Below are 23,939 nucleotides of genomic sequence, written 5' to 3' on the forward strand. Positions count from 1 at the left end.
TAATATACAGCCCAACGCATACACACTTCCGTCTCTTCGGTCTCTACCCTTTTTCAAGTTGCCGAACGCCATGCTGCTACACAGATGAATATCAATAATTTGAATAACAAGTGACAAAGACCCAGAACATAGCTAGTTAAAGATGCATGGGGGATCTTCCATTTACCAGATTGAGCTTTTGGACATTTCCACCTCAGAGATCGAGAGGACTGGAGGAGAAAATCGACTGATGATCATCTGGAATGTTTAATGTTGAGTGAGTTCCGTGTTTAATGGAGGCCCGAAGGACAACTTCCTCCTCCGAATGTTCACGCTCCCCATTCCCACTGGCATTTCTCGACTCGGTTGATGTCGAGCCGACAGAACTCGGGAATTCTCATGATGGAGTGTGGACATGAGACTCGGCTCTGTTTGATCTCACTGGCTCGTCAAGTTCATCGTTGGGGGCGGTAGCTTTGGGATTGAAGTGAAGCGGAGAACGTCGAGAGTCGGAGGCAGAGATGGGCGGGGGATCATGATGGTAGTCATCCGCCTCCAAAGAACCTTCAAAACTGTCCGAATCGGACCAGTCAGGCAGATCGGCTGGCTCGTATCCATTAGCACCTGATTCAGGGGCGGTTTCTAGGACATCAGTGGCAGCAGAATTCGGTGCCGAGACCAGTTTGGCTTTCGGTAGCTCATTCGTATCGACTACAAGAAGCTCTTTCTCTCCGCGGCCTAGAAGTCCGTAGACTTTCACTTCGCCCTCGTTGATTCCAATTACCGCGCTTGTTCCAGCGTAGGTGACCTCGTCCTCTGTACCGCAGCGATTGGCGAAAATGACGATTATTTCTCCTTTGGCCTCGGCCCGAATCAAAGGTTCAAGACGGCCGAGCCAGTATGCAAGAGTTTCCATATCAGGCTCAAGTGGCGCTCGACTGAAGCTTCCCGCATCTTCTCGAGTGTTCCATCTGTATGTAATATCATTGTCAGAGAAAAGAAAGGTTTGTTTGTCGTGATGACTTTGGATTCCAAAGCCTATAAGAAGGCAACAGGTGAGAGATCCTGATTTCTGAATTTACTTACGCCATTGAAAGTATCACAAGATTTGCCTTAACATGAAGGACATGATGTGCGAACTCCCATGCACTCCACGGTGCTTCAAACTTGTAAGGACTAGTGAAATCAGCAGACCTCACTGGTACCAAGTGTGTTTGAACCTACTTCAAATCCATACCTGTTAGAAGCAGAGGTCAGCGGTTTTTTTCTTTCTTTTTTCCAAAGAAAAAAATTTACTGGACTAGTGACATACATATTCCCATAGCAACATCGCCGAGGCCTTCGATGGCTCCTGAGTAGAAGCCTTTACCTTCCAGAGCCCAGGTTTCATCCGTATAATACAGGAACGATTTTCGATAATTTGCGATGGTCTCGCCATCTTGATTGACCATAATCACAGAGTTGTAATACTCAGGATTTGTAGGCCATCTCTTGCTGACGTCGACTTTCTCGGGGTAGCCAGCAGCTATTATGCAATTGTATTTGAGAGCTGCAGTCCGTGCCCAGAGCGAAGTGATGCCAGCTGTAGTGGGCTCGAGGAAAGGCGAAATATGCGCCAAGGACCTGAAATTATATCCTGTGAAAATCTTAGCTCTTGTTCGTGAGGAATGATCCTCCAAGATCGTCGCGATGTTGGTAGAAACCCGCGAGCCTGGTTCTGCGGCACAGTGCCGAGGGGTGGATCTCTGCGGGCATCACTAACAAGCAGGCTTGCAACATTGCAAAGGCATCAGAAGGTCGTAGACTAACCAGTGAATGCAAGTTCAGGCAGCACGAGCAGATCTAGATCTTTTGGGTTTGCCCTGCTCAGAACGCAATCGGCGCGGTTCAGGTTGTTATCAACATCGCCAACCTGCGAAGACATTAAGCCTTCGACAACCATAGCGAATGAATACAACATACCTGAGGCGAAAACTGCAAGCAACCAATTCGCATCTTTGCGGGTAGTTGTGGATGGTAAGTACTACCTTTGGAGGGCCGACAGGAAGATATCTGATTTTCGCCCCACTTAATACCTTACGCGTGGTGGTGAACCCGAAGCCCGGAAGGCGAAGCTCCAGAAGAATAGCCCTTTAGATTGTACTTCCGCAATCGCAGCAGTCGTATCGCATTCGCGCTGATCATATGCGGCCAACTTCGGACTTCAGGATCTCAGAGGTGTGGTCAATTAACACGGATGGTCTGACAAGCCTAAGTAGGCGGGCGCTTACGGGCTGACCCACTTTTATAATGTCACCCACCGCTAGCGCCAGTAGCCGAGGATGCATATCAACAACGTCGACACAACCTTTCAAGGCTCGGGATAGTTTGTCCTTTCCTACCCCGAGCTGCTTCAACAAATTTCAATTCCACTTTTGTATGAATTAGATATTTGAGTGGATTGACAATTTAGTGGCTTCCACGATTGAGAGTCTTTCACTGCCCCCCATATGCAACCGAGACTTAATTTCTCTGCCACCTCGTAAGTCGTACCTCTTATACCAAAAAGTTATATCCCATCATAAAAAGTCAGTGACATGATTCAACCTTACAAGGCTGGGTATAATATCTGTGCACACAAGTACGCCCACCGCGCTCTATTCCCATCCCGATGCTATTGCAAGGTACGGTTCTTCCACAAACACGAGGTGCATGCACCACAAGCTACGATGCTAGAAGACCTAATCTCCTCCAGCCAGAACTCCATGCTCTTAAGAACGCCTTGATTCTCCATTGCGATGACCAGCGACAACCACACATGACCCTAGCGTAAGCCCCCAATCCATATCTGCCCATAGGATCACCAATCAACACTCCTCGGCCTCGGAGACGCTGGACTCTTCACCCTTAATTTGGTCTCCCCACCCAGGTGCCCATCAAAAGTATCCGTAATCATACTCGCCGAATGAGGTGGACTTTTCGCAATCTCCATCTGCTTACCTACCCCAAATGTCCTCGTTGAAGGTATGTTCGGCGTCTCACTAGAATCAGCATACATCAGCCCAGGCTCCACGTCGGCCCAGGCTCCACGTAGTTGGGGTTTCGAACCTGGCTGGCGTTACGGGATTTGGGTGACGAGGGGCGGAAGAGTGTAGGGAGTCTGGAATCATGGGTTCAACTTGCTTGAGCTTTTCGATGCTGGATTTGAGGGATTTTTCGTGCCGTGGTTCTCCGCAGCTGGGATTGCCGGACCGGGCGAAGAAAGGGCTGGGAACACGAGCGTCCACTGGGCAGAGAGGCGCGATCGTGCTGTCCATGTCTATCGAGAGGTGCATGGAGGTAGAGATTGTAGCAGCAGTGGCTGTGGTCGAAACCCCCAGATTTTCAGCGATAGGCTGACCAGGCCTTATGCATTTGGAATTTGGCGATTTGGAGAATGCTGCGGATGTTGGCTTGGTTAGGAAAGTGTTGGGCAAGGAGCTTCGGGGCTCCGATTTCGCGGAATTAGAGCTTTTAGAGAGACTGGGCTCCGAAATGAGCTTTGCCTGCGGAGGGCGGCTAGTGTGTACGACTAGCAGTTCTCGCTCACCCCGTCCCAGTATGCCGTAAACCTTGACTTCTCCACTTTGAATGCCGAGCACTGAGCTTGTACCTGCATACACTGCGTCTTCTTCCGTTCCACAGCGATTAGCGAGTACAGCTATCATCTCGTCATCGCTTTCTGCTCGAATCAGAGGTTCTAGTCTTGCGAGTCAGTAGGAGAGTGTCTCCATATCTGGCTCTTGGGTGTACGACTGAATGCCCTCGCATCTTCTCGGGTGAGCCAGGTCGTAGATATGATGACAAGATTTGCCGACTTGTGGAGAATATGGTATGCGAATTCCCATGCGCTCCAGGGGGCCTCAAACTTATACGGGCTGGATCTAAGTCAGTCATCTTGTGATACAGCGCGAGGGAAAATAGACCTTACTTCATGCCCATGCCTATGAGAATCTCGTTAGCTGATTTCTCAAGAACTGTAAAACATGGACTCACGCTCAAATTACTCTGTTGGCCACTTACATATCCCCATCGCTACGTTCCCTAATCCGTCTATCTCCCCATCGTGAAAGCCATCTGGACCCTCCAAAGCTCAAGCCTCATCTGCGCAGTAGAGAAAAGACTTCCGATAATTGGCAATAGTCTCCACTTCACCGCTCACCGCTCACCGTTATCGCAGAATTATAATATTCGGTGGAGGCTGGCCATTTTGGACCGATGTCGACCTTTTCAGGGTATCCCGCAGTGACTACGCAACCATACTTCAAAGAAGTCGTCCTGGCCCAAAGCGATGTGATACCGGCAGTGGTGGGTTCGAGGTAGGTACTGATATTTTGTAGCGACTTGAAATTGTAACCTGCTTCTGGTTAATTGAACATGAATTTGTGATGTGCCAGAGCATCATGGTCTTGGCAGAATTGAGAGTTCTAATCCGCTCTGAGTGTATCGCATGATCAAAACACAGCAACAAGCATGCTTGGTATAGCAATACGACTGCTGTCAGGAAATATCGTCAACATCATCTTACGCTCGCAACAGGTATGGCGCTCCTTTCCAGACCCACCAGTGAATGCCAACTCAGGTAGTACTAGCAGATCTAGTTCTTGAGAATTCGCTTTACTCAGTATCGCATCTGCACGGTTGAGATTGTTGTCGATATCGCTAACCTGAGGTGCGAACTATCTGCGATATTGTAAGCGCTAGAAAGAGGGGTTGGGCATCGAGTAGGATACCTGAAGGCAAGCAATCCTCATCTTGATTACTTTTGATCATAATCAACGACGTTACATGCACCGCAAGAAGGGGTCGTCGGAAAGACAGAAGACCGATTGAACGACTAAGAAAACACAACGCACGATTATAAGAATGGGGGATAGGATGGGTCAAGGAACGGATATCAAAAACTGGTACAGCACCTCGGCTGATATTTAATTTCGGCCCGAGGGAAATCTGCGGGATGCTCCTGATGCTCCTGATGCTCCCGATCCAAAAGTAACACGGGATGGCTGGTCTCTCGGGCTATATCAATATCCTCCAGTGAATTATGGGCGTGTAAAGGCCGGGGAAGAGTGGGTGCTGTCTCTGCAAGCCCTGCCCAGGTGAACACTTCGATAAGCGAGAAGACCCCTAGAGCAATGCAGCTCGTCCCATGCGCTCCGAATCGTAGCAGCAGCACCTCTGTTGCTCACTCCTCCCTCCGCTTGGAAGACGGTCGTTCCCTTTTCTTCTTACCACCATGGAGCCGAATCATGACCTCTGATTTGGGGGAGCATCTGACTACAAACGTTGCTAATCAACTTCGCATGTGCAAACCGCCATAACTCAAAAAGACCCCCCTCATAGCGTTGAAAAAATATTTGTTCATCCCAGATTCCAATAACACTCAGCATATCGAGTAATTTACAGTATTTGTTCTATACTGCGCCATCTTATACCTGCTGTTGATCGCTACATCCTCTTTGCCTTCCTGATGCGTAGAAAATTCGTCCGAAGGACAGGACATATAAACAAGCTCCAAACACCATGCTTCACAAGATAACAAGAAGTTTCTACAAAAAAAGAGTCCTGACATAAAACCCAAATCCAGCACCCCTACCAGACCGTACTCAGAGGGCGAGGCGTAATATGCCGACTCCTAGGGCCGAGAGGGTTTCTTGTGAATAATGAATCGAAATGTGGAACTTTGGTAGGCAACAGAGGAAGCGACTTTTCGCTGGCCTTGGCCGTATCTGTCTGGCTTCTATGCTGAGAATCGCCTGAGTTCACTGTTCCGATCGATTGCGTGACGTTGCAGACGGACTGGAACGTGGGGGATTCCAGAATGTGGGCACAGATAGCGGACATCAATAGCTGACTCTCATCCCCAGTGCCAATATCGACTCGGCTACTGGAAGAAACTCTTGGTCGTAATGGAGCTCGACCTCGGGATGTATCTCGGCTCCGTGAATGGTCGACCAAAAATATCTCTCTAGACGAAGTAACATTGATGCTATGTTGAGAGGCGCGGGAAAGAGACATAGCTGATTGGCTGCTGGTGCGTCTGTTATTAGATTCAACCTGGGACACCGAACAGGGAGAGTATTTTGTCGGCGGGTGCTGATTGCTGATATATTCGCCCATGAAATCGGCTCGATCTTCCCGTGCATCCTCAAGGATGTTCCCAACTACACTCTCAAAATGCTGGTCGTCCTCGCCCTCGATGTAAATGATCTCATTGGGATCGAGACGCTCCTCAATAAATGATTCGAAATCAATCCCCTGTCCAATCATACTCATACTTCCCAGGGCAAGAGACTCTTGAAGCCTCTGCTCATCGCTGAGGATGCTACCCATCCTGGATATCGAACCATCAATTGGCGGCAAAACCTGTAGGGCCGCTCCTCTAGAGCGACTGCAATTTCTAGACTTAGGCGAAGCTGGCCTTGAATAGACTGACGGAATAGGAATTGGTGTTGGATGTCGCTCTACAAACTTGCCGTGCTCGGTACTCTGCGGAACTGGCGTCAGCTTCCTCTCCTTCACTTGCTTCGGCTCATGGGGACAAGGTTCTGTAGTGGTCTTTTCTGGGAAGTATGCTTGTGTGGTCGGATTTCCAACGGGTGAAATCGGCGAGAAGGAACACGAATCCAGTTGAGGAGTAACCAATGATGATTTGGTTGTCGATATTGTCATTTGGGTGGTCAGTTGCGGGAGATCTATTGAGGTATGACTCGTGGAGATAGATTGCTGGCTGCTCAGGCTCTGATCGGAATCATTGGCAGAGTCCGAGGATGTCGATAATCGTGTTTCCGAAATTTTGTTTGCAGTGGCGGCAGCAAAAGCAATTGCATCGAGGGCAGCAGAGGGAGCTATACCACGTTCGATGGTAGGTGCTGGCGGCGTTGCATCCCTCGGTTCGGAAACAAGTTGTAACTTCGGCCGCTCAGAGGTATCAACAACAAGTAGTTCTCTGTCTCCTCGTCCAAGTATCCCGTAGACCTTGACCTCGCCAGCTTGAATCCCTAGAACTGCACTAGACCCGGCGTACACAGCATTTTCCTCGGTACCCGTTCGATTCGCGAACACGGCGATGATTTCTTCCTCCCCCTCGTTACGAATAATCGGTTCCAGTCGGGCCAACCAATACGAGAGCGTGTCCATATCTGGTTCCTTCGGAGTCCTACAGAACGATCTGCCGTTTTCACGTGTCATCCACTATCAAATCAGCGTGTGTTTCATCCATGATAAAAGTTATCTGCAATCTTACCGCCATAGAGAGAATTATGAGGTTAGACTGTCTATGGAGAACATGGTGAGCGAATTCCCAAGCGTTCCAAGCAGCTTCGAATTTATATGGACTAAACGCCGTTAACAACCAAGACGTGGGATTTTGTCACCTATAGGAACTTACTTGAGATCCATACCTATGACTGTAAGTTAGCAAGGTTTCAGGACTCCAATTTTTGACACCCACGCTCGGCAGGATCGTTGGGCCACTTACAGATACCCATTGCCACGTCTCCGAGACCCTCGATGTTGCCGTCATAAAAACCATCAGGACCTTCGAGTGCCCATGTTTCGTCCGTATAAAAGAGGAACGATTTCCGATAGTTTGCTATAGTTTCACCGTCGGCATTGACAGTGATTGCCGAGTTGTAGTACTCCGGAGATGCTGGCCATTTCGGACTCAAATCTACTTTCTCTGGATAGCCTGCTGTAACAACACAGTTATATTTCAGAGCTGTGGTCCTCGCCCACAACGAGGTAATGCCCGATGTCATAGGCTCGAGATAAGGACTGATATGATGCAAAGAGCGAAAATTATATCCTGCCGCAGACGGGTCAGCTGGCCGGTTGCTGAGACCCGAGCTGGCTGAACCACCAGATCTCAAGGACATACCAGTGAAGGCCAGCTCTGGAAGGACCAGTAAGTCCAAGTTTTGGGGATTCGCGCGATTAAGGACCGAATCGGCACGATTGAGGTTGTTGTCGATATCCCCAACCTGTGACCTTGTCAGCAAAACTCTCAAAACACATCAAGGAACGTACCTGAGGGGCGAACTGCAAACAGGCAATCCTCATTCTCGCGATACTTCACGAACTAATGCATGCCTCGCCGATTCAGTCAATAAAAATTGATCAAATTTGAAAGAGAAGAAGAGATCGTGTGGTCTGGACACCGGGCAGCACACAAATGGTTGCGCGGGTTCTCATGATGGTATATAGTGGGCGATCGGGCGGTGGCTCGTTGGTGGCTTGATGCGTGGCCGAATGGATGTAGGCCGGCATACGCATGATTCCAATTCTGGGAATGGTTGCATCGCATGCGTGAGCAGCACTCCACTGTGTTACCATAATGATTGGAAGGAAGAGAAGAACCGACAGCGCTTACATGCATACCGCTAGACCCCTTTTCTAAGCGAGCCGAGCCTCTTGTCTAGCCAACCTCGAATTCTCTTTCCTGTACGCTCGGGATCCCGAGTCAGCGCTTATTTTCTCAGAATCCCGATTTTCAAAAGAGAGGGAAACCGATCCGTCGGCAGCTCCTCGAAATAGTCGGAAGATGGCCGGTAGAAGTGCGGAGCGGCGAGGAGGAAGAGAGCCGAGGACAGTACCTCGACTGTGGCGACGGGCTGCCTCAAAGTCTCAAACCCTCGCATTGAAAAACTTTCCCTGCTGTGCCATGTCTTCTCTTGCTTGAATTTTGGTGGGGCCAAGGGATTCCAGCCAGCCCTAACAGAGATACAGTACGCCGATATATTGTTAGATCTCGTAATATTTATCAAGAATGTCCCAACCGATACATATGACCTATACATATACATATAATATAACTAACCACCTCTATTCTTCTGCTGACCCGAAATCAGACCCCCCACCAGTGCGCTACTCTTGAGCGATGCACCTCCACGATGCGGCCGTATCGTGTCAGTCACAGCCGCCCAGTGGCAACACACCAGACCAAATATCGATCATATCTTAACGCAGCCCACTTCCCGAATAGAGTGCCGCTCAGCACTCCCGCTCTTATGGAAATGGAGCCCAAGACTCTCGCCGTGGCCGACCTATGTTCCTTCCTCCTCCCGAACCGCACTTCTAAACTCTCTGCTCGTAGCGGGAGCTCCCTTCGGATCTCGAGCCTCGACAGATGAGTTCCGTATATATCACCGTGACGGCCTTCTTTCTCACGCCGGAAAGTGCTCATGGACCATCAGATAGGAGGACTCTAGTCGAAAGGCATGATTGGATGGTCGTCAGTGCAATGCTTTATGGTCTGTCTTCGAGCGACACTCGGCTCGTACCTTGGTTTCAAGAATCACGCTCTGCATCTCTACGCTCCTCGTTCGTTGTACCTCCCCACCCAAGAAGCCTAAATATGATAAACCAGTCCTAGCAATTTTCCATACAAGTAGTAATCCTCCATCTCAGAGTGATCACCTCGAGTACGTAGCGAAACCCTTTCCCATCCATATATATATATCCCCACCCCGAGCTTCTCCCGCGCACAAATATTTTCACCTCCTTAATCAAACCAACTCCGTCCCCGTCTTCCATCAACTTGCGACAGAAGTTGCGGTGGCTCAGCGGGTTTCAGGCCAGCTATCAGAGTCGCACATCCCCTCTCGCAAGTTGATAATCGTAGATTCGGAATAACCTATTCAATTAGGTTTGTAAACTGGGACCTCATAATAGTATATGGGCTTCCAGTTGAGTTTTGCAATTTTTGTCCTTTTTTTTGTCCTTTTTTTTTGTTTTGGTGAGAGAACAGTAATATCATCAACTCCATTTCGTGAAGAAGCGTTGTGCGCCACTAGATTTACGAATCAGGCTAGCAAGTAGCGATCAATGAATGGGGTATATCCAAATCCCATCCCTTTTTACTCTCGATTCGTATTGATGTTCCGAGAGCTGATCAAAGGTATTTCAATCAGCTGTTAATCAAGGCGAGGATTTCCGACCTATATATCGCGCAGGCACTCACTCAACTTGAATCTACTCATGCAAATAAACACCCAAAAATCATAAAAAAAAACAAGGCTCTTCCCGCAGTAACCTTCAGCCCGCCATTCATTCGATAGAGATTCGTTGAAGACTAGTCGCAGGATCCAAGCAAGAATCTCCGAGAGCAGCTAGAAAGTGACAACCGCTTCTGAAACCTCTCATCGGCACATTTTGTTTTCCCCCGCATATATGTATGTATATATATATATATATATATGTATCTATGTGGATCCTGATTCTGATCAGCGTCACCCGTACGTACACTACAAACTTTATTACCGCGTCTCGAAATCGTACCTGCAGGTCACTTACTACTCGGCAGAACGCACCGTCTCCTACGAACCTACGCTATAATGAAAATAATGGTATTGCTAGTTACGGTGCCTAGGCTGCAATGAACGACAACCCCCAAGGTTTAGAAGCGCCATCAGATTTTCTAGCTTCGTCTGCTAAACCAACTTGGGTTCTCGTTGTTGGATGCTTCAACTCGCACCTTCCTGGCCGAGGAAATACTCTCACTAGTAGACGCGATGCTCCGATCCTCCACCAGGAATCAGTGACAACAACAAATGTCTTAATCAAAAAAGAAAGCAAGAAAGAAAGAAAGAAAGAAAGAAAGAAAAACAACCATCATCGATTTCCAGGTTACCAAGGATAGACTCCATACACCAGGAACTTTACCATTGGCCCGCAACTTGACAAGTTACAACTGCTTTCTTCTGAAAATTGACCGCACAATGGACGACTGGAAGCCCTCTTCAGGATTCCTAGAACTGACATTCAGGAACCCATTCGATGGGAAACGGCCTCCGTCCACGTCCCCGTCCCCGAGCTGTACATGTCTGGATTCCATCTCGCCGGTCTCGATGCCAGAACATACTTCAGTGGACGCGTGCAGATCTGCCACCTTGGAATGTTTCCCAGCCACCATGGTCACGCAGCAGCTGATCCTCGACGACGGCTTGCCGTTTACAGTTACAGATTCCACGAGCGAGGGACCGAGTCCGTCTGAGGAAGAGAAGCTTACAACAGCGACTTTCACCGACAGGACGGTGCCTTCGGCCAAGCCCAGCCCCAGCCTGCCTCGAGCCACACCAGCAACGACGCGCAGAGAGAGCATCACAGGGCTCTTCAGTGACAGTATCGAAGATCATGGCGTTGTCTTCGATGGTAGCACGGACTTCTTGATGACGCCGAAGCTATGTGAGCAGAGACGAGCAACGATTGAGTCCTCGAGCTGATACCGTGTTAGCACCAGCACGTTTCTTCAGCTCTCCCCAGAACACTACGACGACAGCTTCGGGAGCAAATTCTGTCCAGTCGACTCAATCTAGAAAGCCCTTTGGATCGTTTGCCTCCTCGGAAGGAGGCGAGTGGATGTACGCCTCGGAAGGAGGGGAGTGGATGTACGATGAAGTGCGCGAACTCACTGACTCCATTCGAACAGCTGTGAAGGTATAAAAGCGTATCTCTACGAGGAGGGCCCGATTCTAACATCACTTCAGAGCGTTGGAGTAATTTATGGTGAGAGTGCTGCCGAGCTTGACGTCGTGATATCTGCGCTATTGTTGGAAGAGACTTCGCCGGATCCGACTACTGCACTCGATTTGATCATCCACACGCATTTCGACAAGCTCATCAAAGAGATCGTGGCATCCAAACTGTTCAATGCTGCAGATTTAAACTCCCAGCTTTACGGGATATTTACTAAAGCGGAGTCACTGGAGAGAAAGTGGCAGCGGCGTTTCAAAGTATTGTACTCCGACATTGACAAATACCGCACGGAGGAAATGATGCGCAGTGGTATTCTCCATGACCTGAAAATAGCTCCTAAAGAAGAAAAGGGGCATATGTGGATTGTTGACAATCCGAGATGCCCAGATTTCGCAGGAAGTTTGGACCATAATCCGGGGGACTGGTGGCCCAATTTGCATTGTGCCTATCGTGACGGCATTGTTGGACCAGGTAGTCGACGTCCCAAAAAAATGCAGGGCATTGATGAGCACGCTGACTTCAACCAGTTGAATCCGCCCTTACGAAAGGAAAGGCTGGCGTAGTCGCACTGGCCTTGTTGACCGGACAGGAAGTCAACGGCCCGACACTGAACCTCATCGACTACACCAAGGTAGGGAAGAAGCAGGACATGTTCTTCAGTCTGATGAGCTGCCGCCACCCCATCCGAATCTTGAGAGGCTGCAACCTGAGAAGTAAATGGGCGCCCGCAGCTGGAATTCGTTACGATGGATTGTGAGACAGCGTCGTTCCCAACCAAGTGATCCTTTACTGAAGGGGGAGAAAAAACAGATTCCATGTCAGGCATTTCAGCCACAGGCTTCTTGATCAAAACCAGAACACATATCGATACTCGCTCATGCTGGAGAGAGTCCCCGGTCAGGTGTCTTTCAATGCTGTCCTTCAAGTGCCGAAGCCATCACAACTAGACGACTGGGTTTTGTATGAGGAATTAGTATGTCGGGATTATCGGGAGCGCCACGGTGACGGAGCCTTTGGTAGATGGAAGGAATTTGAAGAAGAGCAGCGGACCGAGAAAGAGCAGTTTTTGAAGGCGAAGGCTTTGCGTGAGGAGATAAACAAGGTGAGTCACGGGGGAGGCTATGAGGGATGTTCGGGCCGGGAAAACGTGTTGCCTTGGCCGAAAATATACCGACCGACCAGGACTGACCGCAGTGGTGGTAGTACCGGGAGAGAAATCCGAGTTATCGTCTGGAGTGATCATCGATACAAATGCTGGGAGTATCGGGCACTTGGGAGAGATTCACGTGATGGAAATATCCGAGGTCGGGCTGTTGTGCGTGGATCCTACCTAAGGAGTACCGTTATACTGTACCAGTAGTTGTATATCCTCATTGGCCCCCGTCGCTAGCGGTGGCTGGAGCAGGGCCCGGGCCCACCGCGGTTAGTCTGGTGTGGCGTCAGTACAGAATCTTTTTGATATTCGCTTCTGAGGTGAATTGGTGACCTACTCCCCCACACATCTACACGCTCACCTTTGAATTCGCAAACCACCCTGAGAGTGAATCGTAGACAGACAGCCCCAGCCCTAAATACCTTCACCTCGCCCACCATGGCTAGCTCCATCCACAATGAGGCAATGGAAGAGCCTCCGCACAAAAAGCTGAAAACCTCACCCGCAACATCCTCTTCTATTTCCACAACCACAACCACAACCACAACTACAACTGCACCCACGCCCACAGCCTCAACCTCAAACCTTGCCGATTCCACGGTCGCGCAACCAAATCCTACAGCCACAGCCACAGCCACACCCAAACCCAAATCCGCCAAGATGGAAGACTTGACCATGAGACTCTGTTGTTATGGTGACGGCGCCGTCGCGAAGAAGGAGGTCAATGTCGGTATCAAGTGCTTCGTGAACGAGGAGAACCCCGGCTTCCAAGGAACCCTCAAGACCAGGTACGTGATCAGTTCTTTCCATCCTCTTTCAATTGAGCTCTCTGGGTGATCGGTCTTACGGGGACATTTACTGACTCACATGCGGCCCTCAGATACACCGACTTCCAAGTCTTTGAGATCGCGCCAGATGGAACAATTGTTCACCTGACCGACGACAGAGCTCCTGCGGAGAAGAAGCCTCCTGTGCCTACGTTTGGATCTGCACCTGCTATTGCTGCTTCGGCGGCTCCTAAGGTAGGTGGGAGGGAGCTTCACAGTCCGCGCACGAGTGCCTCATCTAATCTGTTTTCGCAGATCAAGAGAGAGAGTTCTGCGCCGGCTACGCCTGTCAAGACGGAACCTGCTGTTGAGGTACGGTGCCATTTCACCATGACCGCGATTCGCTCACGTGTGCATCATCTGACACTGTTCACAGGATAAGAAGGAGAGTCTTGCACCAGCTACACCTGTCAAGACTGAATCTGCTACTGAGGTACGTTGCTAATTTTCTACTTCACGATGAGAGTGATTACGCGCATGCGTGCGTTATCTGACATTAGTCGCAGGACACCAAGGAGAGTGTTGCGCCAGCTACACCTATCAAAATCGAATCTGCTGCAAACAAGGTACGTCGGAAGCTGATTTCGCTAATGGGGTATCATCTGATATATGCCACAGGAAGAGAAGGAGAATGTTGCGACTGAGCTAACAACTACACCTATCAAGACCGAAGCTACTGTCCAAGTAAGTCCAATTGGAGCATCGCCTCTTGTTCGCTCTTCCCACCCTTTCACTTTTGCAAAGGAGAACACATGCTAATCTGCAATCGATAGACTGGCCTCTCTAAGAGTTCGTGCCCAGATACCCCAATCAACCCATCTCTCCAGGTCGACGATCGGCCCAAATCCTCAACAACCCCTACCTCTCACTCCAACGCACAATTAGCCAAGAATATCGAGGCTGCATTCTCCCCCAACCGTGTCAATACACCACCGAGTGAAGATGGCTCAGATGACTCTATCATTTCTCTTGAAGACACAAACATTCTCAATCAGTGGTTTGGACCTACTCTGGTCAATCAAATGATCAGTCTCTACAAGGACATCCTCTCCAAGCCAAAGTCAAAGCTCGAGTCCTTTGGTGATGACCTTGAGTCGCAGGCTATCCCTAGAGCTGCACGCAGTCCTATTCACGGTGCTATCAAGAGAATCTTCAATTCCAAGCTCGACTCTACGACGAAAAATGACAAGATCTTAGTCTATGCCGCCTCAGCCAATAGGTCTTGGAAGACTCGGTCAGCTAGGTCTCAATCGCAAACTGACGCTCGATCTCAAATCTCTATCGAGGCTCAAGGTTCGGCTTCATCCACCCAACCTTCTTCTGGCCCTCAAAACCAAGGTACGTAATGGAAGTTCAATATCCTGTTCATGATTGTCATAACTAGGAAAATGCCTTATCCTCTTCCGAAACGTTGAATATGCAATTGCTAACTTCCATGCTTCAAACTGTAGTATCTCGTCAGAAACAAAATCCGCGTCAGCAACAACGTGGTCAGCCAACTGGCAAGCTCGGATGGCAAGACCTTGGTGGTGAGTACTTGCATTTTACGATGTACAAGGAGAACAAGGATACCATGGAGGTCATCACGTACTTGGCTTCGTGCCTGAAAATCAAGCCGAGAGACTTCGCCTTTGCTGGTACCAAAGACCGCAGAGCCGTCACCGTCCAGCGCGTCAGCGTCCGCCGCCAGTATGCAAAGAGCCTCGCCAGATTAAATGCTCACCTGTACGCTGGCCGTCTTGGAAATTTCAAGTACGAGAAGCATGGCCTTGAGCTCGGCGAACTTACGGGAAACCACTTCCACATCACCCTTCGAGATTGCCACTTCGGTGATGATCAAAATTGGACAACGGAACTCAAGCTGGAGCATGGTAATAAGGTTGTTGGTCAAGCTGTCAAGCATTTGCAACAGCATGGTTTCATAAACTACTTTGGCCTGCAGCGTTTCGGCACCTTCGGCATTGGAACCGACGAGATTGGTCTTCAGATCCTGAAAGGTGACTTCAAAGGTGCCGTCGACGCCATCCTGACCTACAGTGATGAGGTATTTGGTCCGCCTAAAGACTTCTCGGAACCCGAGTATGGCGATAGAGTCAGTCAATATGACCTCGATCGTGCCCAAGCTATTATTGCATTCCGGAACGGAGGTAAAAAGTCTGACGTGTTAGAAATAATGCCCAGAAAGTTCTCTGGCGAGATTGCGGTCATGCGTCATCTGATGACACGAAATTGCCACAACGATTATGAAGGCGCGATTATGTCTATCCACCGTAACCTCCGAAGCATGTATCTTCATGCGTACCAGTCGTTGGTTTGGAACACTGTCGCTAGTGAGCGCTGGGCCAGACATGGTAATAAGGTTGTGGAGGGGGACCTTGTTCTTGTCGTTCCGGAGGCCGCCCCAGCCGACGAAGTTGATGAGAGTGGGGAAGTCGTCGTTCACGCAGCAGCTGATGATACCGCCATTTCCCGCGACGACGTCTACCAGCGTGCTCGTCCGCTAACTGCTGAGGAGGCTGCGAGTGGGAAGTACAACATTTTCGACATTGTTCTCCCACTACCGGGCTACGACGTCAACTACCCTGCCAACGCTATCGGAGACTTCTACAAGACTTTCATGGCTGGCCCGCGTGGTGGTGGCATCGATCCTGGAAACATGCGACGATCAAACAAGGATTTCAGTCTGAGTGGCAGCTACCGCAAGCTTATGGCAGAGGTCAAGGATTGCAGCTTTGAACTTAAAGTCTACATCAACTCACTAGAAGAACTGGTCGAGACTGATTGGCAGAAGTTGCAAAAGTCTCGTGGCGAGGACCCCATGGCACCAAGAAATTTCTACCAAGAGGAACGCGGCTCAGGCCCAAACAATAAGAACGCCAGAAAGGCCGAAATCCGCAGCGAAGCTATCAAGATGAAGGATCAATACAAGAACAGTGCAGCTTTACAAGCATGGAAGGCTCTTCCAGACGCGATGCCTGGTTTGGACAAGGCCTGTGCGGATGCCGCTGCCCTTAAGGTAGCACAGAGAAAGGCCAACTACCCCGACGATCTCACTCCTGTCATCAAGGACACCTGGATTCAGACCGATCCTGAGGACTGGACGAAGAAGACCGGCGTCAAGTCTACCATCGTTCTCAATGAGAAGATGGCCAGCGAAACTCCTGTCACCAAGAGCGAGCCTGAGATTGCGGATGCTGTTGTCTCAGTTGAAGAGGCCAGCGCGGTTCCCATTCCTACTTCGCCAGCTGTCAAGGCTGAAGAGGCTGCTCTCGTTCCTGCACCTGATTCCGTTGCTTCCAGCTCAAACATGGATATTGGTTTCAAGGAGGACGAATTTGATGCCATGGATGTTGACGACGCACCGGTAAAAGGTTTCTATCCTAAGTCCACTTTCAAGCGACTCGTCACCCATGTCTCTGGCGTGCCAATCATCTGTTCCGAAACAGCCACCTACATTGACGAGGAAGGTGTCGAGCGACCCATGTTCCCTCAGGACCACAGAATTGGCGTCGTTATCAAGTTCTCGCTGGGATCAAGTCAATACGCCACTATAGCCTTGCGCGAACTGATGAAGGCCGGTGGTGTCCGAACTTTCAAGCCTGACTTCAGCCGTGGAATCTAAAGGGTGTGGAATTCGTTTCTGTCTTTCTTTCCACATACCAACTGATGATTGTATTTACACTAGGTGGTGGTATGTTTGCCACTCATAGAGTCTTTTCAAACGGCGGCATGGTGAAGCGAATTTGTGCTTCGTAAATGGGTATGCATAACGCTGATGAGCATGCATGCATGATTGGAGAATATGAATGAAGGCTTGCTCGCTATCGCGGAGGGGGGTTAGATAGATAGCATAGTAAACAAGCAGATGAATAGCACTTGAACTCACCACGCTTGCTTCCTATTTTCCGTGTCTTTCTCTGACTCCTGGGATTGATTATTACCCTCTCCCTCTTCGTCTCAGCTAACAGCCCGCGACAGCCCCTGACTGTGTGGGGAAACAAACCATCATGTTCGACCCGGATTAGCTGTTATCTAGATCTGAAAGAAAATAATGAGACTGGTTCTGATAGGTGATGCTACTCCTAACTTTACCCCTACTTATATCTTTCCGCCAGGTTCCTGCGTAGCATGACAAGTAGATTGATTATACATGCACAAGTAGATTATACATACATACATATAGGTACAGTACATAAACAGACAGACAAACCGATCAATCGATCGATCTGTTTTCCCTCTTACAAGCCAACAACATTGCCGAGTTCTTACTAAATGAATGTTTCTGAAGGCTGTATATATAGTGTATATACTACGATCTCCCTTTTAGCCTTTTCCACCTCCCCCCCCCCACCCCGAATGCATATCCATGTTTATTTAATCCGTACAGGAGGCATTTGAGTAGTGGGTGAGGAAATGCTGAACCCCGATAATAGTTACAGCTCCAGCTTGGCTTTATTCGCTGAATTGCTTGCCAGAGTGGGCCCCGTACTGCAGGTGAATTTTTTTTACATGTGCTCGTCTAGTATGTGGCGGTTCCAGGAAGCTGATGAGAGGCCTCCTAACCTTAACGCAGGAGCAGCCAGGAGATGCGGATCTCTTCGCTCGCTTCTGGAGGTACGGTAGGAAGACCTAGGGAGACCTAAAAAAAAATTAAAAAAAAGAGAGAGAGAAAAAAAATATATAAAAAAACTTAGGCACCCGAGTTCCGCTTTCCAAAACTGGAGAAGAAGTTGCACTGCGTGACGTGTGAGCTCTTGCCCGTGCGCTCGTCGAAGATGTTGCAGCCTTCTTTGGCGGCGTTGGGTGGTGTGTAGACTAAAAAGAAGAAGAAAGAAAAAGATAAAAGCCATTAGCTGTTCTGGTATACTAAACTAGCAGAGGGATGGTACGAATCAGGGGTTTATAGAAGGAGAAGGGAGGACCTACGATGGAGACTGACGGCCTCCTCGTCTGCACTTGGGTTGGAGATCTTGTGTAGGCCCAGGTCGTCAGCCATGTAGGTGACTTCTCCCTGGCCCAGGACGGTCTCCTGGATGGCTCGGGGCGGGGCATCGTTGTTGGCATCGCAGGCATGGAAACGTGTCTCTTTGAGGGACCCCTTGAGGACTTTCATCACGCAGTGGGCATCTGCGTGGTCGTGGATTGGACTGCCTTTGCCTGGTGTCCACACGAGTATCAACTGTTGGATGGTCAGTGACTTTTTTTTCCCAATTGGTCTTTTTGCCAGATTCGTACGAAAGACCTGTTCACAGGCCGCCCAATTCGGTAGGATCTGGCTATTTCTAATCTTTTTAAGGAGGGTGGGTAGGTAGGTAGGGACACTTACAAGGTTACTCTTCCCATTCCCTTCATCGACCAGGTTTCTCGTGTACCCTCGACTTGTGTCCGCAAAAGCATATTTCTTCCAGTCCGTCTCCCTGGAGGTGTAGTTCTTCATGAGACTACAAAGCTCGTCCACGTTCACGTCTGAAGAGTCGATGCCGGATGATGGGCCGAGGATCCCAGAGAGGTCGGAGACGAGCTTCTTGAATGGATTGGAAGACTCCTGGGGGTCTTGGATAGCCGAGGGTACCATGGTGAGATATACTCCGAGTTGGTGATGATGTCTTTGAGGCCGAATAGAGAGCTCTGGCGATATAGCTACAATCACCAATGTCGAGATCCTTTGTCCTTGAAGCCGAGGCTAGTACATGAGCACAAGTTATGAAAACGAAAAAGAGATGGCTGCCAGGGAAAGAATTATTAATAGAGTGAATGACCCGAGATCTACCCAGAAGCATATATGACTGACTGACTATATACAGATTTTCGCAATTGAAATCATGAAGCACGTCAGTTCAACGAGCCAAATGTGACTTTCCACCCCTCCAACATTTTTGTGGGGCAAAGGCCACTGCCCCTCCATTAAAGATGCCGTACCTGATTACATCACAACCCTTCATCCAGTAGTAGCCAGCGCTACCTTGAGCAGCTTCGTATCTCTCTGCGGCCTCCCCTTGAAGCTGCGAAATCTGCTGCGAAGATGGGAAAAGGCGGCGACAAGGGCGGTGCCGCGAAAGGGAAAGGCAAGCCGGCAGGCGATAAGGAGGAGAAGGGGGGGAAGGTCAAGGGCGCACAATTCGTCAACGTCCGACACATTCTGGTATGGGGGCTTCGACCTCGGATCAGAGATATACGGGGTCCATGGACACTGACTGATGGGATACAGTGCGAGAAGCATGGCAAGAAGGAAGAGGCTTTAGAGAAGCTCAAGGGCGGTGCGAAGTTTGACGACGTGGCGAGGGAGTTCTCCGAGGACAAGGCGCGGGCTGGTATGCGATCCTTCTTCTTGCTAGGCATATTGGGAATACAGGCTGACAGGAATGTAGGTGGAGCTCTGGGGTGGAAGAAGAGGGGTGATCTGGATCTTGCGTTTGAGGAGAAGGCTTTCGAGCTGGAGGCTAGCACGCTTGCGAGTCCGAAGTATGCAGAGGTCAAGACTGGGTTTGGGTATCACATTTTGATGGTGGAGGGTCGGAAGTAAATGATGTGAGAATTGAGAGTGGGATCTGAGGTATAGTTGCATACCCAGGAAACGATAGCTGGTTTAGGTAGGAGAGGGAACGTGGAGTTTGGGGCGTTTCAACAGTGTCAGTGTCACGTAGCCATACTTTGACAGAGATTCCCAACAAACATAGTCTTCCAAATGCTGCCCTCATATTTTAGGTTACATCTCAAAGGAAAACCTGGCAAAAGCCGGAATGTCTAACCATCGACAGTAACTCCATGTGACCATCCATCCGTTTTTGAATTTACTGCTCGGTCTGGAAGTAGTTGAGGAGGATCGATCGCTCTTGAGATTCCTCACCCCAGTCCTTAACGACAACGCACGAGCAGTTGACAACCTTGCGTGCATTTCCCTCACGGTCCAGAACACCTGAACTCCTGGTTAGAACGCGAGCCGGTACTCCAGTACGGGGTATGCTTACACAAACCAGCCCACTCGCCCAATTGCTTTCCGTCAGGAACCTTGATCAGGGGGATGCTGTGCTCAGAGCAGAGCGCAACGACCAACTTCTTGTATGCCTCCTCCTCGCATGCCTCATCTGTCCAGCAAGTTAGTGTATGGCCTGGGGTCTTCCGGATATGGTGACGTACTCAGGACGCACATGTGTGCTTGACGACGATCAAGAGCCTTTGAGGCTTCGCGCAGACCACGCGCAAGACCGTCGTGCATGAGGGCGAGCTTGAGAACACCCTTGAGGGCGTCTAGGACAGACATTTGTCCCTTGGATGCGGCATCTCCAGAAACTTCAACCTCCTCGGCCTCGGCGACCTCGACTTGTGGCTCTTCTTCTCCGTCAGACTAGGCATTGTTAGTTGGGTTTTCTAACTCTCTGTGTTGTGGCACTCGAGATTCGAAAGTGCGCTTCAACATTCGCAGCAACTGACGAGACGAGATGCGAAAATTTCAAGGGATGAAGTTGCAGTCGTGCGAATCGCTGATATCGGAAGGGGAGCAACGTACCATCTTGATTTGTGGTGAGATGGCTAGATTTTCCTCGAAGATTGATGTATTTCGAAGGAAATATTTCTAGACAATTAGACTTAAATGTGTGGTGGCCGTCGAAGCGAATTTGATCGCCAGCCAGTTTAGGCCTAGCTAGGGCCTAGTGCCCAGCCAAGCCCACACGAACTTTACCCTCGAAATTCTCAGGAAAATGGTCTTTATTCCTCATCAGCACCACGACACATCGCCATTCAACCAACAACTCTTGAGGTATGTATCACTCACAGCTCCACACATCAATCCAAAGGCTCCGTTCTTCATGAAAGGCAGAGAGAGCAATCGGCATCTACTCAGTCTGCGACTGGGAGCTGAGCGGCCGAGGAGACATTACCCCGGGCCTCTAAGCTCTCCTCCACCTGCGATGCGACCATAGCAGCTGAAAGATGTCGACACTACTCTTCTCTTACGACGAGCTGAAGAACCCTCTTGTCACTCTTGAGGGCACTCTCCACGCTCAGAGCCCATGAAGGCTAACATGCAGCGCGCCGCAGATACCTCACCTCTTACAAATTAAAAGACTTGAGAATCTCCATCAGTCAAAATGGTTAAGACCTCCGTTCTCAACGATGCGCTCAACTCCATCAACAACGCGGAGAAGTCTGGGAAGCGACAGGTCCTCATCCGCCCTTCCTCCAAGGTCATCGTCAAGTTCCTCAGCGTCATGCAGAAGCACGGTACGTTGGCTCGAGTACATATCATTATCTCCTGTTCGGCATGATAACTAGATGACGGTCTCACAAACACTACGACCAAAGTCCTTTAAGTTGCCGATATATTGATTTGCGAGGATCTTACACGTTCTCTGATTTTCTCCTGACGTTACACGTTTAATCTATCGCAACATACTAATACCTGCATCAGGATACATTGGAGAGTTCGAGGAGGTTGACGACCACCGCTCTGGCAAGATTGTCATCCAATTGAACGGCCGGTAAGTAGCCCTACCTTTCCCTCAACTTGAGCAGATGCTAACATGATTCTCCTCAGTCTTAACAAGACCGGCGTCATTTCCCCCCGTTACAACGTCCGCCTCGGTGAGCTTGAGAAGTGGGTCGTTAAGCTCCTGCCATCGCGTCAATTCGGTTACATCGTCCTTACCACCTCCGCCGGTATCATGGACCACGAGGAGGCCCGTCGCAAGCACGTTGCTGGAAAGGTCATCGGGTTCTTCTACTAGACGTTGAGACAAGTTGCGGAGAGGGGCGTTCGGAGTACCATGAGCATGTAGCTATCTACAGCAGATACTCGGATGAGATGTCCACAGTATCTAGCGGGTGATACCCAAATTCGTTTTCTGCTGCGTGCATAATTCGATATCTCCTTAGGGAGGTAGATAGCACTACACCAAAAGTCAATTCACACTCATGAGCTCGCAAAATAATGCCCATGTATTTTGCTTGTTAGTTTTGCATCTGTGCTGTCTCTTATCTTCGGCTGTGTGATCAAGTGGTCTCGCCTGGCCGGCCACTCCATGTTGTACGAAGTTTACTGCCTTTGGGGTGCTACATTCATTGGCAGGCTTTCAAGCGCCGTCATGCATAGCCAACTCTGTTTAATGGTCCACGAGAAAGGACGATGGCTGGATTGAAGACCTCTCACTATAAATTTCCTGCTTTAGTCAAATAATAGGAAGGGCACTGTGAAATTCCCCTCCGCTTAAAGCCTCCTCTCGGCCCACATCTTGATCTCTACAACAGCTGTTGGAACTGAACATACTAAAACCTCAGTGCCTTCTGAAACCTTAGTAACTTTAGTGACCTGTGAAGCTTGGAATTGCAAACGCCTGACAGCCAATAGAGCCTAGCGAGTGGCGGTCAAGAGTACAGCATGTCAGACCATATGGTAGCACAGTACAAACGACCTAATAAAGTGAGGCCGTATGGTTGTCCGTTTGCTATTCCGTTCGTACGTCAGTAGCTATTTAGCAAGCTACCTCCACTCACATCGAATACGTATTCACACTTGCATCACACTTCCCTTTGGTACCAACAACAACAAGAACAACCACATCACCTCAAACTATCACATACACCAGCCAAAAGCATGGATCTCTTCAAATCCATTGTCGACTGCCTCACGGGCTCCTCGCCCTTTAACGACTCTGCATACTAAACCATCTCCGAGAACCCAGCCAACGACCACGAGCTGGTCGCCTCCCTCCTCCAATCCCTCTTCACCACAGAAAAGACCGGCCCAGCACTCAAAGCCCATGTTGAAAGCATCGTCCACCCAGACAGCTGGACCTCCCATCTTGCTCAGCACCTCCTGGATGGCCTGGTCCACGCCCTCAATTCTAATGCCCAGATGGGTACGTCACGACCTCCTCTCGCCTTCCGTGTATGAATTTCCGAAATCTGTTGCTGACAAGAAATACGAATGATAGGAGGAGCAATGAAGGAAGCCTTCGACCGCGCCAGCGCTGCCACGGAGCTCTTCGTCCGCGAGCACCCTATCTTGGTCGGTGTCATAGCCACAGTCGTCGCCCTCGGCATCCTGGCGCTGCTTGTTCCCTGGGCAATCGAGCCGTTGGGGTTCGCGGAGTTGGGTCCGATTGAAGGTATGCCCTTACCTACCTAATTTTTCCACTGATAAGAAAGGTGATGCTGACGGGTTTGGTTGTGTCTAGGCTCTTGGGCGGCTTTGTGGCAGTCTACGTTCCCGGATGTGACTGCTGATTCGTGGTTTGCCTTCTTCCAGCGGCTGGGCATGACTTTGAGGAAGAAGTGATTGTTGTTGTTGTTGTTGTTGTATTTATTTACGTCGGGCGGGTAGCAGGCGAAGCCTGCCGCCCTGGGACCTCCTATAGGGTACGGCGACGTGCTAAGCTAAGGAGTTACATACAAGAAAGCCTTAGAAAGCAATTCAAAGTGTTGTAGCGAAGGCTACTGTCGCATGCGCCCTTCTCTTACAAATAGGATGGATCACATAGAAAGAAACC

The 23,939-nt window shown here is 49.7% G+C and overlaps 10 protein-coding genes across 11 annotated transcripts; 5 read left to right on the plus strand and 5 right to left on the minus strand.

Moving 5' to 3' along the window:
- Positions 1-376: 376 nt before the first annotated feature.
- On the minus strand, positions 377-1,974 carry L3040_004432 (uncharacterized protein; the record flags this gene model as incomplete). Its single annotated transcript, XM_066154991.1, has 6 exons — positions 377-950; positions 1,066-1,155; positions 1,204-1,216; positions 1,292-1,615; positions 1,789-1,891; positions 1,942-1,974. The coding sequence occupies 6 exons, from the start codon at positions 1,972-1,974 to the stop codon at positions 377-379; spliced, it is 1,137 nt and encodes a 378-aa protein (XP_066011972.1).
- A 1,031-nt stretch (positions 1,975-3,005) lies between these two features.
- L3040_004433 (uncharacterized protein) lies at positions 3,006-4,030 on the minus strand (the record flags this gene model as incomplete). The annotated part of the gene is made up of 4 exons (XM_066154994.1): positions 3,006-3,697; positions 3,751-3,875; positions 3,929-3,941; positions 4,021-4,030. The coding sequence occupies 4 exons, from the start codon at positions 4,028-4,030 to the stop codon at positions 3,006-3,008; spliced, it is 840 nt and encodes a 279-aa protein (XP_066011973.1).
- A 1,559-nt stretch (positions 4,031-5,589) lies between these two features.
- On the minus strand, positions 5,590-8,058 carry L3040_004434 (uncharacterized protein; the record flags this gene model as incomplete). Its single annotated transcript, XM_066154998.1, has 6 exons — positions 5,590-7,191; positions 7,244-7,334; positions 7,388-7,400; positions 7,478-7,804; positions 7,877-7,979; positions 8,026-8,058. The coding sequence occupies 6 exons, from the start codon at positions 8,056-8,058 to the stop codon at positions 5,590-5,592; spliced, it is 2,169 nt and encodes a 722-aa protein (XP_066011974.1).
- A 2,657-nt stretch (positions 8,059-10,715) lies between these two features.
- Positions 10,716-12,229, plus strand: L3040_004435 (uncharacterized protein; the record flags this gene model as incomplete). Its single annotated transcript, XM_066155003.1, has 4 exons — positions 10,716-11,181; positions 11,231-11,433; positions 11,484-11,943; positions 12,000-12,229. 4 exons carry the CDS (start codon positions 10,716-10,718, stop codon positions 12,227-12,229), a joined length of 1,359 nt encoding a protein of 452 aa, XP_066011975.1.
- A 1,056-nt stretch (positions 12,230-13,285) lies between these two features.
- On the plus strand, positions 13,286-17,074 carry L3040_004436 (uncharacterized protein; the record flags this gene model as incomplete). 2 transcript variants are annotated; one of them, XM_066155007.1, is made up of 9 exons in its annotated part: positions 13,286-13,413; positions 13,506-13,647; positions 13,708-13,764; positions 13,829-13,885; positions 13,959-14,018; positions 14,071-14,136; positions 14,226-14,686; positions 14,739-14,790; positions 14,837-17,074. In XM_066155007.1, the coding sequence occupies 9 exons, from the start codon at positions 13,286-13,288 to the stop codon at positions 17,072-17,074; spliced, it is 3,261 nt and encodes a 1,086-aa protein (XP_066011976.1). The 2 variants fall into 2 exon arrangements, with proteins under 2 accessions (XP_066011976.1, XP_007291555.2); XM_007291493.2 differs by lacking the exons at positions 13,286-13,413; positions 13,506-13,647; positions 13,708-13,764; ... (3 more) ...; positions 14,226-14,686; positions 14,739-14,790 and having other exon boundaries at positions 15,002-17,074.
- A 1,068-nt stretch (positions 17,075-18,142) lies between these two features.
- L3040_004437 (uncharacterized protein) lies at positions 18,143-19,027 on the minus strand (the record flags this gene model as incomplete). Its single annotated transcript, XM_007291494.1, has 3 exons — positions 18,143-18,267; positions 18,379-18,631; positions 18,779-19,027. 3 exons carry the CDS (start codon positions 19,025-19,027, stop codon positions 18,143-18,145), a joined length of 627 nt encoding a protein of 208 aa, XP_007291556.1.
- A 447-nt stretch (positions 19,028-19,474) lies between these two features.
- L3040_004438 (uncharacterized protein) lies at positions 19,475-19,975 on the plus strand (the record flags this gene model as incomplete). The annotated part of the gene is made up of 3 exons (XM_007291495.1): positions 19,475-19,594; positions 19,661-19,763; positions 19,821-19,975. 3 exons carry the CDS (start codon positions 19,475-19,477, stop codon positions 19,973-19,975), a joined length of 378 nt encoding a protein of 125 aa, XP_007291557.1.
- Positions 19,976-20,243: 268 nt separating this feature from the next.
- On the minus strand, positions 20,244-20,962 carry L3040_004439 (uncharacterized protein; the record flags this gene model as incomplete). Its single annotated transcript, XM_066155018.1, has 4 exons — positions 20,244-20,368; positions 20,421-20,537; positions 20,590-20,797; positions 20,960-20,962. The coding sequence occupies 4 exons, from the start codon at positions 20,960-20,962 to the stop codon at positions 20,244-20,246; spliced, it is 453 nt and encodes a 150-aa protein (XP_066011977.1).
- Positions 20,963-21,662: 700 nt separating this feature from the next.
- On the plus strand, positions 21,663-22,178 carry L3040_004440 (40S ribosomal protein uS8; the record flags this gene model as incomplete). Its single annotated transcript, XM_007291497.2, has 3 exons — positions 21,663-21,675; positions 21,863-21,932; positions 21,989-22,178. The coding sequence occupies 3 exons, from the start codon at positions 21,663-21,665 to the stop codon at positions 22,176-22,178; spliced, it is 273 nt and encodes a 90-aa protein (XP_007291559.2).
- An 866-nt stretch (positions 22,179-23,044) lies between these two features.
- Positions 23,045-23,728, plus strand: L3040_004441 (uncharacterized protein; the record flags this gene model as incomplete). The annotated part of the gene is made up of 4 exons (XM_066155028.1): positions 23,045-23,065; positions 23,126-23,309; positions 23,385-23,558; positions 23,628-23,728. 4 exons carry the CDS (start codon positions 23,045-23,047, stop codon positions 23,726-23,728), a joined length of 480 nt encoding a protein of 159 aa, XP_066011978.1.
- Between the last annotated feature and the right edge of the window lie 211 nt (positions 23,729-23,939).

This window comes from Drepanopeziza brunnea, assembly GCF_022702325.1.
Source record: "Drepanopeziza brunnea f. sp. 'multigermtubi' strain 214-2 chromosome Unknown ctg6, whole genome shotgun sequence".
Lineage (NCBI taxonomy): Eukaryota > Fungi > Ascomycota > Leotiomycetes > Helotiales > Drepanopezizaceae > Drepanopeziza > Drepanopeziza brunnea.